At 42.4% G+C, this 18,025-nt stretch overlaps 1 protein-coding gene across 1 annotated transcript in view; it reads left to right on the forward strand.

Annotated features, from left to right (window-relative positions):
- Positions 1 to 205: 205 nt before the first annotated feature.
- The window catches only part of DMRT1 (doublesex and mab-3 related transcription factor 1), a gene marked incomplete at its 5' end in the record, with an annotated part of 60,866 nt that continues 43,046 nt past the window's right edge, over positions 206 to 18,025 (forward strand). The window contains 2 exons of the mRNA XM_032205623.1: positions 206 to 538; positions 3,247 to 3,435. Coding sequence (XP_032061514.1) covers positions 206 to 538; positions 3,247 to 3,435 — 522 coding nt within the window. The remainder of the gene's footprint in view (positions 539 to 3,246; positions 3,436 to 18,025) is intronic.

Consider the following 18,025-nt stretch of genomic DNA (forward strand, 5'->3'; position numbering starts at 1 on the left):
CCCAGCGCCCTGCACCTGCGGCCGGGGGGCGGCAGAGGGGAGCGGGCCGGGCCGGGCCGTGCCCCCGGCGGAGAGGGCTCGGCCCCGGGGGGGCGGAGGGGGCCGCGGCGGGAGGGGCGAGGCCGGGCCGCGAGGGGTGGCGGGGCGGAGCGGGACGGGACGGGACGGGACGGGACGGGACGGGACGGGAGGGCACCGACGGGACGGGACGGGACGGGACGCGCACGCCGCCGCCATGCCCAATGACTCCCCGGCCTTCGGCGAGCCCCCGGAGGCCCCCGGCCCCGCGGACAAGGCGGGCGGCTTCGCCCAAATGGCGGCCGCCCCGGCACCGGGGGTCGCCTCCTCCTCCTCCTCCTCCTCCTCCTCCTCGGCGGCGGCGGGGAAGAAGCTGCCGCGGCTGCCCAAGTGCGCCCGCTGCCGCAACCACGGGTACTCGTCGCCGCTGAAGGGGCACAAGCGGTTCTGCATGTGGCGGGACTGCCAGTGCAAGAAGTGCAGCCTGATCGCCGAGCGGCAGCGGGTCATGGCAGCGCAGGTGAGGCGCGGGGCGGCCGGGGTGGGGGGGCTGGGGGGGGCTCGGCGGAGCCCGACCCCCAGGGCTGGGGGCATGATGCGGGGCGAAGCTGGGCTCCGTCACGTAACGCCTTTAAAAAAATACATTAATTAAACTTTTTTTTTTTTTTTTTTTTTTTTTTTTTTTTTCTTCACGTGGAAACGCGTGCAGGAGTTAGGCGGCTGGCAGCGGACTTCTGAGCGCGTCTGAATATGTATTGATTTTAAAACACGAACTCACCAAAACTTAAACACGCTTGCACCCTTCAGGCTTTTACCTGACGTTACGTTATTTGTTTTGCCCGTCGAACAGCTTGTTTTTAACTAAACGATTATCCATCCATCTAGCAGCTAGTGGCAGTGTTTTCCACTCCCAGTTTCAGATCCGGTATATCCATTTGACCTTACATTAGGTGGCTTTTGATGAGTTCGTTTCCAAGAAAACATACTTTTCTTTCTTTCCTTAAAATGCTTATACACAGCTGTTTAAAAACTTTTTTAATACTTCATGGAGAGGCTCTGTATACGCAGGGCTGCCTACAGCTTATAACCTTAAATCTAAATTGCAAATCATTGCCATGCCGAGGTAAACCAAACTACATCCATTTCTGCACAGAGGTAACTTTATTCATTAGTGATTCCCTCTGAAGTCACAGCTCTGCCTGATAACGTTTAACGAGGCTCTGTTAGTCCCTGTGAGCCTTGTGTTGAAAACTTCATTAATGAGGAGTCCTGGGAGTGATACGGCTAATGTGCTTGAGCCCTGTGAGTGGGATTGCACATCCCGGTTCACGCAAATAAAGCCCTTCAGACGGATTAATTGGAAGGTGCTAGGACTAACTGGTACAATTAAAGGCAGGGATGCCAGACCCGTGGACCCGCTTCGCAGGTAATGTGCACTCAGAACTTCACAGTCCCACAGAAAACGAGTGTCCCAATGCCAGACTAAAACTCCTAGTAGCCCTCCTTGAAATCCTTCCCCACTTTTTAAAAATAATTTTATTTAATTATTTCATGCAGTTAGATTAAATTTCCTTTGAATCCATGGGGAGTTTTGGTTCATTTAAGTAATTCCTCCCAGCTAATACTACAGCGATCCAGAAATAGTGGATTATGCCAAAGTTATATGTGCTATCTCTGCCAGGTGTGAACCATGGGATAATAAACATCGGTCCCTTTTTGGAGCCCCTCAGGGAAGATAAAGCAGTTTTTTGTTTTTTTTTTTTTTCTTTCTTTCTTCTTTTTTTTTTTTTTTTTTTTTTCCCCCTGTGGAGCTGTCCCCTTCTGTGCAGGTAGTTCTGCCGCCCAGTAGTTCCTTTCACACCGTGAATTCCTCTCTCCAGCTGGCTCTTGCAGAGGGGCCTTTCTCTTCCCTGCCTAGTATTTGAAAGTGTTTTCGAAAGCCTCCCTCACTGAACCTTATCTGTGTAGGAGCTGCACATTGAAAGTCTGTCTTTACCCCTTTTGATATATTTCTGCAGTAAGCCACTTTGTGCTGGTGGAATTTTGCAGGTCAAGGCTGTTGGTTTGTGAAGTCAAACCAAAAAAAAAGGGACTAAGTCCCATAGTGTTTGCACATCTATACGCTCTGTTTTGAACATATGTTTTTAACAAGCTGTCATTAATTTCTCTGATAGTATTACATACCCATATTAGGAAAATGTGGCTGTTGAACATGGCCAGGAAACAGAGGCACATCCCGGAGAATTACCCAGGAGAATTTCCTGCAGAAGAAGCCCATGATCGTGGTCTGCAATCTAGTACAGATTTCCGTGGTTCAGATGCAGATGCAAAGCAGTTGCTATGTGGCAAGTTGCAGGGTGGATAGCTACAAAGCTGTGCTGCCTGGCAATGTCTCAGGACTTGGCATAGGTGGATGGCTGTGCAAAACCGACCTGCCTGTTCAGGTGAGGCAGAAAGGGTGTGCTTTACCCTCTGAATCTTCAGTAGGCATTGCATGTGGCTTGTTTGCACCTGTGTCCAGAGTTTGCATTGCCTGTGGGCTTTGCTAGTGCAGACTAGGCTCTGGAGCTGCATCAGTGTTGGGAAAGGAGCGGGGAGCTGCTGCTGCACCAGACATGGCCAGCTGCATGCAATGTGTGTGACACTTGCTGAAATGCTTGCAGGGTGGTTCCCTGCCTTCTGTGTGCCTCTGCCAGAAAGCTCTTTGTGTGTACTGACTGTACCATGTATTGAAATTCCCTCGATTTCCAACCAAGAGCAAGCAAGGCAGCCCAGCAGGCTTGGACAGAGCAACAGATTGCAAGTATAAACACTCATAAAGAGTTACCTTATTAAGATGAAGAGGCACAGCAAGCCTGAAAGGTGATTTCTTATCCCCAGGAGCTGTTTATCAGCAGAGAGGAATGGGTCTATGCATTTGTCAATATGCTTCACCCAAGAGCAACTGTACTGCATGAATGCAGTCAGCCTTAATGTGACCTCATTGGAAGAAGATGGCACCGGCATTTCATGGGTTTGTTCACATATGCTTGGATGGAAAAGTGGTTGCTTTTAAATAGCTCAACAATCTCTTTTATATCTTCCTATACCCACTGGCTGGATTATGCCATCAACACTTTAGAGAGTACCAAGAAACAAAAACAGCCTTGAGTTTGAGTCTTGCCTGTTGCCATTACAAATTATGCTCAAGTCAGAGAACAAGCCCTACATCTGTCTTTTTGTTCCCAGGTTGCACTGAGAAGGCAGCAAGCTCAGGAAGAGGAACTGGGAATCAGCCACCCAGTACCCCTGCCCAGTGTCCCAGAGCAGTTCATTAAGAAGAATGGTGGTGGGAGCTCTTGTCTCTTGCTGGAAAGCAGCAGCCCTACACACTCCACAAGTACAGCAACAGCAGCAACTAGCACATCATCAGGTAAAGTGCTGGGAGAGATCAGCTCGCTGCTTGGGGCAGGAGCTGGCATTATTTACACCTGCCTGCTGTTTCACCTCATTCCTCTGTCTACAGTCACAGTGGAGTGGAGTCCCCTCTCCAACAACTCTGTTGTGCTGTTGGTATGGTTAGTAAAAGGGAGGAACCCAGCATCAATCTTTCATATTTTATTTTGTTATTTTTACTTGAAAATCAAAATAAATTGGAATAAGACTAGCACTCTGTTGAACTTCCATGTATATATACCTGCAAGTAGTGATTTACAGGGAGCTTTTCCCCTTTCTCCCCAAATACTTTTCCTTCCTTGCTTCTGCCATGGTCCTGGCAACTACTTGTTGACTGGCTCTTTATCTTCTTCAAAACTGAAGCTAGGTGTGTAGGTAGTGTCATTAGCTCTGACATCAGAGAGTTGCATCCTGTCTTGATGTGGTGGTACATCAGTTCTGTGTGGCTGGGTGCAGAGTTTATACCTGATAGATAGAGCAGTTAAAATGAAGCTGACATCTTTGACTTCTGTTGTGTAGACAGGAAAAGGAAGAAAGAAAGAAAAAAAAAACATGAAAAGGAAATTTAATTATTTTTTTATCATTTGTACTGATGCCAATAACACAGGTAAATACACATCTGGCTTAAAGAAATGCATGTGAAGTGGACAGTGCCTTGCATTAACTAATAAAAGGACAACACATAGGTGTGTCTGTCATGCAACTCTGTCTTGAAAGCCATTAAAAGCCTTGTCAGATGGATTTGTTGCATCCGTTGCAGACAGGCAGTTTCAGGCCAGTTTCAGGAATTTCTCTGTGAAGCTTTTAGAAGAACTCGTTGATAAAACAATAAATAACTTTTTATTTGCTTTTTTGTTTTCATTATTGCAGTCATGTTACTGTCACCTTTGAATCAACACAGTCACTGCTTTTGTCTTTGGGTTACTGCATGCTTTATCTATAGTGATGGAAAAAACTGACTAAAGATTAAAGTAGTATATTCAGTAATGTATAGAGATGCCGTGTAACTCAGAACAAGAAAATCCTTGCTTGTTCTGAAAGGCCAAAAAATTAAATTGTCTTACTGTCAACAGAATTTGCATAAGCTTTGATCTTAGCGTTTTCTAAATGTCTGTAGTTATTTACTTTATAAGTTCTACTTTAATGTTTTTTATTAAATTGAATTAAATTATGATTCTTTAATGAAAAGTATTAATTAGACAAGCTTTAGACAACCACATGCTGGTATAAACACTTGAAAACGTGAAAATCGCTAACTTTAAAATCATTTGAGTTCACTTTTCTCTTTTAGTTTAAGTAATTGTAAATGTTTTGCTGTCATTATTTTCTTACTGTAGATATTTGTTAGCAATCCAAATACATTGTTTCTCAACCATTGTACTGAATAACTGTGTGTAGGTCACGTTTAAAATACACAGCTTCATCTCCAGAGAGAAGATTTGATTCCAGGCACGAAGCAAGGCAGGGTCAGCTTTGTTTGCCAGAAATGAATGAATGTGGGAGCGAATACGAAGTTGGGTTCATAATTTTGCTTCTAGGCACCCAAGCAGAAATTGAAAACTCTGCTTAGCCTTTAAGCATCTGCAGTCCGTAAAGTTCTGGCCCGACTAATTTTGGTGGGTTCACCTGAATTTTGTGTAACTACTCATGCATATGAGTTTAATGGCACTAGTGGGTGTGTGTGCAGGCTCTGAGGCTGCTTGATGACAGAAGCTGCTGTGTGTTCAACTAGAGCAGCTTTATTGGGTGTCAGAATGCAGACTTTAGAACTTGAAAATTGAATTTTTATGGTGAGGAGTACCACTTGAATTGTGGTGTGCATTTTCTTCCTAACAGTCACAGAGATATATAAATATCTGTGTGTATATTCTGGCCTTTGCTTGCTGTAGAATATAAAGGTCTTCTGAAAGTAAATAAGAAGCTGCAAGGTATGATGTGTCACGAAACTCTTGTTTTAGGTATCAGGCTGCTTCAGGACCAGGTACTTGAAGGGGTCTTTCATTGCTGTTTTACGGTTTTACAGATACCTTGCACTGCAAGCAAAATGAGAAATCCTGCTTGAGCTGAAATGGGAAGAAGGACATTGTGGGTTATTAGGATTTAGGAGACTGTGGTACAAAGAAAATGGGAAGTGACTCAGTCATAGCAGGTCTCATACTCGGAGCAGGTGTCACAGTGTCTCAGTTTGGTAGGCCAAGGTGCAGACTTTGTGAGAATTTACAGAATAATTAATGCAGGCAGAGAGAGTCAAACTCCTACTTGCAGCAGAAATCAGCAGCTCCCCGTGAACCCTAGAGAAGCTGAGAGCCACATTCTTGTACAACACACGTTAGACTCTGCAAGAGATCATTTTGACGGTGGTAATTCTCTTCCTTGGGTAAGTTTTTGGCTTCACCAAAGCCGTTTTTCTTTTGAAGTCTGTCACGCAGGGCATTGTTTGCCGCTGGAGGAATAATGTGTGAAGGAGTCACACAAATCAGACACAGTGCCAGGGAGAGAGTCTTTCCTCACTGTATCTATTTTATCGGAAAATCAGAAATATTATGGCACCTGCAGAGTCCCGAGACTGTTTTTCAGATCCCTTTGTGACATGCTATTTTTGAAGAGGGAAAGAATGAATTATCATGGTCAAAGTGTAGTGGTTTATCCATTTACCTTCCCAGGCTTGGAAACCGTATTTGCTTTGGTGGGAGCATATGTTCCCTGAGAAAAAGAAAAGTGATCTGGGGGGCTGTAGGGTAGTTGGAAGGGAGCGGAGTGTGCTCACAGGGCATTATCTGAACTTCTGCAAACAAATTTTGTAGTTTCTGTGTATTTTCCCTATTAAAAAAAAAAGAAAAAAAGAAAAAAAAAAAAGCTGTTCCCTTAAAAAAAAAAAGTGACCATTTTATTATACACGGCAGTGAAAAGTCATAATAATAGGGCATCTAAAGCAACTGTCTTTCCTTCTGTAGAGCAGGTACATTTTGTTGGATTAACTAGCGTGTGAAGCCTCAGGAAAAGGCTGTGGGGAGGTACTTAAAATGTGCCTTTGAGACATTTCAGTGCAGTGTTTTTAAGCCTGGATCCTTCTCAGTTCCATGCCAGCTTGGTATCGTTGCAATTCTAGTATTTAGAAATCACTGAAAAATAATACAAAGCATGGTCGTGAAAGAACTGTGAGTGAGAGCTGTTCACACCAAGGGAAGGAGACACACAGCATTTTGGCCTTCCTCCATTTTGTTTGGTTGCAGACGCTTGGCCTTCTGCAGGCAGGACGGAATGGCTGCAAGATAGGTCATGGAAAGTTCTGGAAAGTGCGACTTCTTCCTGGTTATACTCATGTTGGCCCATGTTATAAGCATCCAAAATAGACAGAATTACTGCGTGCTCTTACACACCGGCTCCTTCGGTGTTCTGCAAGGTCTGTTTGCTGTTGGATTTGCCAGAAGCATTAATAAAAGCATTATGTATGTGCCTTCATAGTATCACTGGCTGGCAAGTTAAACATATCATTGTCAGTCTTTGTGAGTAAGAAGCTTACAGGTGGTATTTCCCTTTGTAACATTTATTATGCATTATGGAAACAAAATAGTGTTCTTCTTACCTTTCTCTAAGTAGGTTCTCCCTTCAATTTGAAACTCTTTGGATGACAGAGTTTTACCTGGTAATAAAAAAGGATTGTAGAGAGGCAGTTGTAACTCCAGGCTGAATGAATGAGGAATGAAGTGCCCCAGATGCCTTTGAAAACGCTGGTTTGCCTTCTTTTCTCTTCCTTTGCTTTTTTGTTACCTTTCCAGTATATTTATGCCTAAATGGCTGTTCTGTTTTGGATTGACCTTTCCTGTGTTGTTGCACTTAAAACATTGCTGCCAAGAGCTCACAGACGTTGTGCTGCATAAGTAATGAAGTTAAAAAATGAGCTATTACAATTGGAAGATACGATAGTCTGATTTAAAAACAAAAACAGTAAACAGAAATTTTATTTTTGAAAGAAAATCCTTTTATGTCTTAACAGTATAGTGCCACATGCAGTCAGACTTTCCGTTTTGTCCAAAAGTCTCTTCTAGGCAACTGAAGGACAACATTAGGAAGGTGCCGTGAACATTTCATGATGAAGAGTGTTCGAGCAGTGGAACAAGTTTCCCAGAGGGGTTGAAAAGTCTCTTCATCCTTGGAGAGACTCGAAACTCAGGTGTTTGGTGCCTGAGCAGCACAATCGAGCTGTGAAGGTGCCTCTACTTTGAGCAGAGTTTGAGTGAGCTGGCCTCCAGAGGACCTTCCAACCTAAATAATTATATGAATCTACAAAATGTCTACTTTTTCATAGTGGCATTAAGTCTACGTGTTGAAATTTGTCTTGTCAATACTGTTCAGTATTTGTAGGCCTTCAGCTGAAATCCTGACTGTTTTGACCTGAAAACACTTGATGACTAAATCTACATCAGATTGCAACAGAAAATGTTAATTTAGTCAGTGCTAAGACAGTGGCTGCATGACCTCAGAGTTTTTGGTGGGTCTGCAGTGGTCAGTGCTCCGTCATCCTGCTCTTGTCATTGCCTCCTTATTACTTTCAAACTATCATTTTCTCCTGCTGTGCCTACTACCAGTAGTTCAGCAGTTTCAGTTGCTGTTTGCCTTCTGGTCTTGCCAACTTCCTATCCTTCCCAAGAGCCAAGAAGCCCCATCCTGGTGTTTTTACCTACCTTCTCCTACAGGCAATGAATCTCTGTTCACATAAAAGATTATAGTTGAACGTGATGTGTCTCTACTAGACTGTTAACAGCTGGTATATTTTACCCTTGTTCCTCGTGGTTGGAACTTGATGATCTTGATAGGTCTTTTCTAGCCTGAGTGATTATGTGATTCTAATGTACACAAAAAAAAAAAGAAAAAAAAAAAAGAAAAAAAAAGTTAGCATCCTTTACCTGTGAATAACATCTTTCTATCCATAACTGTCTGCTTTTATCCAGTATGTTACACTTAAGATGAGAGAAGAAGAATCATGTTTGCATGGGACTCCTGTAAGAATTTATGAACTTAGCTGTTTAGCATTGGCGTTATTTCTGCAGCACAAGTTGGACTTCTTGTTGGGAAGCAGCTGCTGGAGATCGTCTTCTGCCTGTAAAGTGGTTTTCCTACTGGCATGACTGGACCAAGTACATATTCAGTCAGTGTTTCTCTTTGAACAGTATTTCCACGGTTTAGGATAGAAATAGGTCTGCATCTCTCCACTGCTTTGGTTTAGCTGTACTTGGGAACACTGCAAAAGAGTTTTGAGCATCTCATTATAAAAGGACGTAGATAAATCTGAAAGGATAGAGGGAAGGGTGACAGAAATGATGTATGGCTTGTAGAAAAGGAGACTAAGGGTGGATATAACAGTCTATAAATATTTGAGAGGTAATAATATGGAGGAGGGGGAGGGATTATTTACAGTGCTTGAGACAGCATAACAAGGAGCAACGGCTTGAAACTAAAAAAGACAAAATTAAATTAGACAGTAGACACTTTTTCTCCTAACTAGAAGTGCAATTAGCAACAGAGTGACCTGCATAAGGACAAGGGGGTAAGTGAAGCATAATCACAAGAGGTGTTTAAGAGTGTGTTAGCCTGCGTTCTCAAGTGATTAATACGGAGGTAAACTCTGATCAATGCGCAGGTTAAACTAGATGACGGAAATCTCCTGCAGCTTTGTCATCTCCTGTGTGATTCATTGCCTATGGCCATTGTTTGACTGTGTTAAATAAATCATAATGTTACAGGGTTCTGCATCCCTGATTAGATGTTTCCAGTTAATTCTTCAGTCCTGGAACCTGCAGCTTGCTAAGCTTGCAGTTTCCCTTTTCAAGTAATATTCTTTCATTGTCTTTACAGCTTCTTGTGTATGTGCCTGTCTTTTTCTGAGCTAATGTCTGAAGTGCCACACATGCTTATTAAACGAGGCACAGACTGGTGAAGTACTGAGTTTCTGCTGTATTTGGGAAAGAAGTGAAACTAGTGGTGATTTTCAGAGTTGAGTCTGCAAAAGAAGAGGTTTTATTTTTCCTTTCGGGCTTTTTTGTTTGTGTTTGAATTGCTGTGGAATTGTAAAGATAAAGAGCAGCATGAAAAGATTCTGAGAACCTCGGAAAAAATAGTTTTGTTGTTGTTTTTTTTGTGCTGGCGGGTGTCATGAGGCTTGTCCACGGCTGTCTCCACCAGAGGCAGCGTCTGGGGAGAGCTTCCTGCAGTGTGGGGGGAGCAGGGCAGGCTCAGGACCAACTGCGAGCTACCTGCTTGCTTTGGGAGGGAAGGATTGCTTGGCACCAAAGCTCCTGTAACAGCAGAGGTGAAAACATGCAGGCAGCTCAGAACACACTTCTATCCCCCTTTCTTTTTCCAGAAAAGTTTTGTTTGTTTGTTTGTTTTTTACCCAAAGAATCATGAGTAGATATTTTTTTTTTGTTAATTTTTCAAAATTGTTCGTCATAGGGCTTTCTGAGCATGCAACATTTTTCTCTCTGGCTTTTCTCACACATGGCTCAGGTTTCCAAGTGTACTTCTATGCACTGGAGCTCTGTAGACCCTCAGCTCGTGGCAGCAGCTCCTGCACGCTGAATTGATTTCGGTAGCAACCGTGCAAATTGGCCGAGGACCCCGGGTGCTGTGGGTTTCTCATCCTGATGAAGGCCAGAGGTTGGTTGGAATCCCTTATTGTTCTTTGTGCCTTGGAGGTTCTCCCTCCATCATGCTGGTATTTGCATATGTGCATTCACATTTAGAGAGTTATCTGTGCCGGCTTGTGCTTTCCATTTGTCATTATGCACACCAAGATAAGGATTGAAGCAGGAGCAGTAGATGTACTGAGAATTTTCTATCTGTGGGCACATTATTATGCTATCTGCAGCTAACCTCTTGTTCCTTTCTGTGTCCTTGAAACAGTTATTATGGCTTATCTGAATGTGTGGGGCTTTCTTTCTGTTTTGAGAAAAGATATAAGTGGGGAGTGAAGGCATACTGCACGCTTCCTTAACTGAGCATTGGCGTGATTCCTTTCTTTTTTTTTTTTTTTTTTTTTTTTACATGCTTTCTTGTACCTTGAAGACTGCTTTCTTTTGCTTTATTTATAAACTTGCTTCCATATTAATGTTTCTGGTTCATGTCCCATTTTTAGTAGATTTGTCATTTAACGACTTGGGGACAAAAAGGCAGTTTTGAAGATTGCTTTTGTAGAAATACTTTTTCAAATGCTTCTTGTAGTTACATTTTTTTTCCCTGAACTTTCGTAAACTTTCTCCTACATTTTAGTACCTGCTGGTTTTAGACAGAGTTATGAATAATTCAGTGGGTTAAGTACAAATGTTATTACTTCAGTTCTCTGCTCTGTTTTCTTGAAGAGCTTGTTAAAAGTTATTTGAGCACAGAGCTTCTTTTCCTTTGCAATGACATTGGATGCCTATTTATTTTATTTATTTTTTTAATATCCTTTATTTTTTTATCCTTTATTTATTATTTTATCCATTTTTAATATCCTTTCTCTAGGATATAATACAATACCACTTGTACTGCTCACAGCTTAGGCCACCATTTGCTGACAGGAATGCCTATAGTTATGGCTGATGTACCATGCTATACTGTACTGCACTGGTACTGATGTTTCATAACCTTCACTGGTATAAGCCATGTTAGTTCCAGTCGCTGTGTGTTTTGTTTTGTCGTCTGTACATGAACAAAAGTCTTTAGTGGTGAATTTGCATTTGCATGGAAGCAGGTTTTGTGAGCATAAATGGTATTGAATCTATGGAGTGATCATCTACAAGAGTGATGTGTGCAGATGTGATTTTTGCTCACTGTGCTAGGCCTGACGGGTGTCTGTCATGATTCTTTGCCACTCCTGGAGATTAGCTTTTTTACTACACCGCAGAATACAGAGTGGAAAAAAAAAAAGCCAACAACACTTTTTTTTTTTCTAGTTGGTCTTTTTTAGAAACCTTTTGGGTTTCTGTCATCGTATGGCTTATAATCAAGCACAGACTCTAGCTAACTCCAACCATCATCCTACTCCCTTTATTATTTTTAGTGTAAGCCGTAATGATTTTATCCCAGTCATATTTCCTCCAAGGTCTCCTATCTCAGATGCTTGTAAAGCCTTCCCTCCCTTCTAGCGTTCTCTTTGATCTCCTGTTAATGACTTAAATCCTTTTACATTTAATCCACACTGAGTTTCTTTCTCCTCTCAATTTGCTTCTTTGGACCTGCAGGTGTCTGGGCTGTTTTTTTAATGACTGTCTAGAATTCTGATTTCTTCCCTAATTTTCTTTCTCTTTTAATTCCCTTCTTCTGTTTTCTGAAGTCATGTCTAAATTTTGCTCCTGTTGTGGACTAAAGTAATGTCTTGCATGTCTGATATGCAGTGAGTGAAATGCTTGTATCTCAAGAGGAGCAATAGCACACATACGTGCACGCATAGAAGTCATACTACCAGTAGTTATTCTGAATATTGAGCATGGTGCTTGCTTTTCATGCTGATGATTTTCCGAAGCACTAATTTTGTTGGTCCTGATTTCATTAGCTGTCATTCATGCTAATATTTCTAGATTTATAAATTGTCCTGCTGTCTCAGTTTAACAAGAACAAACATATGCTGTTTTTAGATGTTTCAGTAGCATTGAAAAGGGTTCTTTCATCTTCACAGATTCAGAACAAGATTCAAAGATTTTGAATGCTTATTTTTTATTAAAGCTTTTTTTTTTTTTTTTTTTTTTTTTACAAACAAAGATTTGAGTACAGTCACTATAGCTGTCTTAAAAAAAACAAAAATGCAAATTAGGAAAGATCAAGCATTGTCCCCCAGCTCTCCTAAAAAGATAGCTGCTCTGCTCTAGTCAGTGGCAGAAGATTTTGGAAGTGTAATTTGCTGCTACAGACGTCTTACTGAGGGCCTGAAGCCTGCATTAAGTGTGGAAATAAAAATTATTTTCTGTAGGTTTTATTTCTTCAGTCATATTAGGAGGATTTTTAAGTTGTGTGCTAAACGCTTGCAGCAGATCATTTTTATTAAGTGTACACTAAACGTGAACAAAATGTGCCTTCCCCGGTTCTGCTGAAATTGGTGGTATTTCAGCTCCTCTTAGCTGAAGTTAGATTGAGTTTTTGTGTGTCACCAGGAAATTTGCTATGCCAAGCTGCAATCTTCTAGCTGGGATTCCCTTCCACCCTCCCCAAATCATGTTTTCCTTTGAAAAAAATGTTGTGTATGTGGATTCTAAAACACACTAAGAATGTTAAAATTGGGAGGTTTAAAAGTTATGTTAGGAACACACACTGAATTAAAGGTGATCGGAGCCATTATGGGACAGTAATTCTATGTGTGGAAGAGAGGAGGACATGTTTAATAATTTATGGTGATCTTTGCTGTGGAGAGATGGTGACACTCTGCTTTCATTCCCAGCAGTAAGTGAAGTCAGCAGGATTGGGTAACCTGCATGCAATGTTTTCTTAAAAGGAAGAAAACTTGATGAGGATGTCTCTGATCTATTAATACAGATTTCCAATGGACTTTTAGCACAGGGGAAATTCCTAAGGCCTAGAAGTTAGCTGATCTCATACCAGTTTTAAGAAGAGTGCGGTAGGATAAGTGGCTACAAATCCATTAAACTGACATTAGTTTTCACAAAAACAATGGGATGGACCACAGTGGACTAAAATTTGTGGGAGAGGCAGAAACTCAGACATTAAAGGTTGCTTATTGAACGTGAATTAACAAAACTTTTTGTGCTAAAAAGTCCATCAAGTTAGTAACCTTCTATCATTACAGAATTGCTTGACAAAGTGAAATACCAATGCAGTCGAATTCTGTAAAGCATTTGATTTTGTATCCCTTGATACCTTGATTAAGAAACTGAATTGACAGAAGATAAATTGGGGGGTGGGGAAGCAAGGAGGGCTGGTAAGCAGCATGGAAGACAGAGCACCAGTGCAGGAGAGTGGAACATCAGTGGCTCCTGGTGGGAAATGATGGGCGAGGACAGATGTGTGATGGAAAGGAGGGTTAGCTTCTTCTGTGCCTGAAGCTGGTGAGGTGGCTGTGGTACTGGTGGGACTCCTTGCTGGTCATTAAATAGGCAGCCTATGCCAGGCCCAGGAGCTAATTACAATTGGAGTCTAGGAGAGGGGACAAGTGAGATACCTTGTTTGTGTGGCCTCTAGTTTCTTCTTATAACTATTAATGGATATAGCAATGGTCTGAACTTGCACACCTATGCTTGAGCTTGGCAGGGCTCAGGGAGGAGTCACAGGCATGATTAAAAGACCAGAAAACATTCCCTGGAGTGAGAGACAGTAGTTTACTTTGCCCTTTAGTGACCCTCTTGTTTAAGGTTTAATTAATCCCCACTGTGATTGTTCTGAACACTTTATGCCTTTGATTAAACTTGACCAGCTCAACTTAGGGTTTGCTCTGTCTTTTCACTAGATGTTTTTTGACTTTCTCAACAAAAGCAGTATGCAGATGCAGCATCTTGTGAAAAGATGGTATGTCAGAGTGCAAGCAAGACGACAACATATAACCTTAGTTCTAAAAGCTCCCAGATTTTTTTGAAGTGTGCTGTAATTTTTATCCTGTAGTGCTTCTCCCTGGCTAATGCCATTCATGGTGAGAGGCACCATCCCATTTAGGACTGGTGTAGACCTGTAGAGATAGAACTGGAAAAGCTGACCCTTAGGCAGCATTTGCTCGAGTCGTGATTCCCAGAGTTACTCTTAGGAGGGGTAAAAAAGTGATATCCATTCCTGCAGTGTGCAGATGAGTATTCTTTTGGCAGTCGAGCAAACCTTGAGAAGCAGGAGCGTTCAGCCGCTGACGTCTTCACGGATAAAGCCTAGGCCTGCAGACAGTGCTCCCATTATGCCCATGCCTCTGATAAGGCGTACCAAACCTGCGGCCGGGTACCAGACCTGCACCAAGGCGGACAGCCACTGCTTGTTTTGTCCGGGGGTGGTGGGAGGCAGGGGCTGGCAGGGGAGAAGTGTTGTGATAAGGAGGGAGAGGAGGGACCGGGAAAGCTCTGTCCCTCTGCGTGGATCTCCAAGGGGAGGCACAGGAGCATGGGAAGGGCTCAGAGTTGTTGCATCACATTTTTTAAATTAAATTTATTTATTTATTAATGTGCATTTCAGTGTTAAGAACAGCATTTTTTCTGTTGGGCAGCTGTGTTTCCCAGCTACGGTCAGAGAGGCACCGAAAGACTGGTGTGGCAATAAGCTGTTCCAGCTGTGATTTACTCTCTTGAGCCTGGAGACACAGCTGCTTTTAGCCCACACGTCTGATATGGATGATAACAGACTTTTTGACCTCTCCCTCTGGTAGATGTAGCTCAGAGCACAGCTGGGCATCCAGGTCTGTTTGGGTAGGTCACTCAGCAAAAAGGAAAAAATGGTCCCACTCTTCTTGTCCTTCTATCGACCTTGAACACTGCATGTCTTCCTTGTGCCACTCTTACAGTTTGCACCGTCCTGGTGCTTGAGCACTGTCTCAGAGCGGTCAGGCAAAGGTCTGGAAACTGCAGAGAAACACAAAGAAGAGTTTAGTCCTTAGAGCAGAGGCTCAGCTAGCTGTCTCTTAGGGTCTGAGTTCAGGGATGTTTTTGGAAGTTCCTGGTGCCTGCTTTTTCACTATACTTTTAGGGAGAAGCCTTGATAGGAAGGGCATAATTCTGCATGCCTTGTACTAAAATAATTTACATTGTGCAGTTTTAGGCCAAAGTACAGATGTGACCCTTAAGGTTTACTTTTCTTTATTGTGAAGGCAGAACAGTATTTCAGATTATTTTGTATTTAGGAAGTTTCTTTTATCATACAATTCAAAAGCCTCCAAATTATTTCTATTAAAACTCACTAAATGATAATTTCTTGAATATCTCTTTCAGATAGGGAAGTGGGTTGAGAATCTGACACATTCAATTGCCAGAGAGAGGATGAGGGACAGAGGGAGCTGGCTTGCCTGAGCTGTGTTTGTCTGTGAGGGTTGGACATCGTCCTTACAAAGAAGAGTGACAGTGCCTTGATTCACAGGGACTGTCATCAGAGGCATACTGTGATGCAAGGCTGCATCTGGTCCCTAGCTGGGAGCTCTGAGACCAGTGGAGATGAAGTCCTGGTCCTTAATGAATGTATGCCAGTATCCACAAAGAACAATGCTTTTAGATCTGGTCTTGCACCAGATTTGTCTCTAATGCTCAGGGCCCTGTACTGCATTGACAGAAACTGTGAATTAGGAAGAGAGGTTGTTTAAATCCCCTTCCACTTGCTGCACTGGCAGTAAATGGGCTTACGTGTGAAGGAATGGGGCTCAGCAGAAGCCTCCGCAGTAGCATCAGTCTTTGGGGAGAGGTATAAGAAACAAAAGGTGGCACTGAAGAGCAGCACAACTGGTGCCTTCCCTGGAGCCTGATATTCAGGTTTAGCCATTTGTTGCTGTTGTGCTCCTCAAATTCAACCAGGGAGACTCCAGCCTCTTCCTATTCTGTTCCTTCTCTTTCTTCCTAAAGAGGTTCCCCTTCCTCCCCCTCTTCTTCTTGTAACTACAGCGGGGAGTGGGGAAAAGGGAAGGTGTTAGTGTGTAATGTTTTGTATGGTATCATTATACAAGGTACATACAATAAATCACACATCACATGCTTAGACAATTTACTGCTGGCTTTTGTATGTGCTGTGACAAGTGCTCAAAAGGTCAAAAAAGCTTCCTTAACAAATTTGATAAGATAATGCAGTGAGCTGTAACAGCATAAAGTCCTGGGGGCCATAGACCAGAATAGAAGAAATAATTATGCATGGTAATGGGTAATTACAGATAATGGCCTTTTTTGGGGGTGGCAGAAAATACACAGCCCCACAGCCTTGCCTGGAATGAACATTGTCTAGCACATTAACTTTATAGCAAGCTAAAAGTTCAACACTGGAACCAGAGATAATCCGCAACTTCTAATGGAAAGAGAAGAGAAATACTCCTCTGAAAGGCAGACCGAGTGTGTGGGTTTTGTTCCTGGGGAGGCAGAGCGTCTCCGGAGAAAGTATGTAATGATGCCAGCTTTCTTTGACATCTGAAACAGCTCTGTCATGATTGTCTGGTGGGAGAAACATATTGTTCCAGCGCTTCTGATTATTATGTTGGGGAGTGATTTTACACCAGCCTCATTCAAGGCTACTGTCCGAGCTCAAAGCCAGCTATGAATTGAACTAAGGCATTGCAACACTTAATATTGCCAAGCTAGTTAATAGGACTGTAAGGATGCTTTTATGCACTACACAAGGGAAAATTATCAGATGCAAATACAAGACTCTTTTGAGGTCTGAAGGCAAGTGTTTTCTGGCTGAATAATTAATTTTTAATGTTTTAACACCATAGCTGGCTTCTGTAGCAGAGGCTGTCTTGCAGATAGATGCAAACGCTGCCATGGTGAGAACAATTGTTTTGAACTGAAAACTACAGCAAATGTAAAGTACCAAAAGCTGCAACTCTGCTCACTGGAAACACTCCCTGCCTTCCTTCTTCTTGAGTATGTGTTACTTGAGTAGTCAATTTTATTTTTCATTTTTAGCAGCATGTCTATGTAAGTGTGGAGGCTTTGCAGGGGGATAAATAAGAACTATTACCATACATGTATGAATGTACATACCTATGAACATCATAGATGTATGAAAAGAACAATGACCATGCATGTATAAAACAACTCTTGTCAATAAATGCAGGCAGTGAAATTCTTTTGATTACCATACCGTGTATACACAAACCTTTTTCTGAATCAGATGTAGACTTACCAACCATTACAGCCACATCAGTGAATTGAACTGGGCTACAGCATGCTCTCAGACATTGAAACTGGTCTGTATGTGGTCTCCTTATTTTTAAAATGATTCCTGGCATGAGTCTGCCCCAAGCTGATTAATTCTATTCCCTGGATTCTGGAGTGTGGTCCAGTAACCATTCCCAATAGGCAACATGATGCTGCCACCCTGTTTTAGAGGCAATGAAAGTTAACTAGTATGGACTTGCTTTACATTTGACCTCAGCATCAGTGACTTGCCCAAATATGTTTAAATTACTTACATCAGTGTATAACAAGATGTATAACTAGCCCTTAACAGTACTGGTAGGAGTAGGAAATACTCCATGCTTATGTTCAGGATGAGTGAATGGAACAGACAACTTCAGTGTTTGCATTTCTTGGTTTGCATGTTTAAAAACACGTTCGCATCTTTGAGATAGAGATGATAGGAATTCCTGTAAGCTCCTTGTCATCTCTTCTCTCTCCTCCTAAAAAGTAAAAAGGGAAAGAATTATCTATATACAGGCTTCTGTGCTCATTTTGCCATGCATATCTGCAATTCGTGTAAATTGCCATAGCTTTTTTGAAGTAAATGGTCTGAGACTGACTTACATTAGCTGAGGACTGGACCACTGTTTTTCACCTTGCTCTGCTAAGTGAAGGCAGGAGCCTCTCACAGGTTATTGAATATATAAGACCCTTATGTGTAACTGACCCCGAGAACTAACCTTCCTTAAAAGAAAATCCCAGCCGTCCTGAAATGAATTACTGGTTAACTACTATTA

The sequence above is a fragment of the Aythya fuligula genome, chromosome Z (assembly GCF_009819795.1).
Source record: "Aythya fuligula isolate bAytFul2 chromosome Z, bAytFul2.pri, whole genome shotgun sequence".
In the NCBI taxonomy this organism is placed as follows: domain Eukaryota; kingdom Metazoa; phylum Chordata; class Aves; order Anseriformes; family Anatidae; genus Aythya; species Aythya fuligula.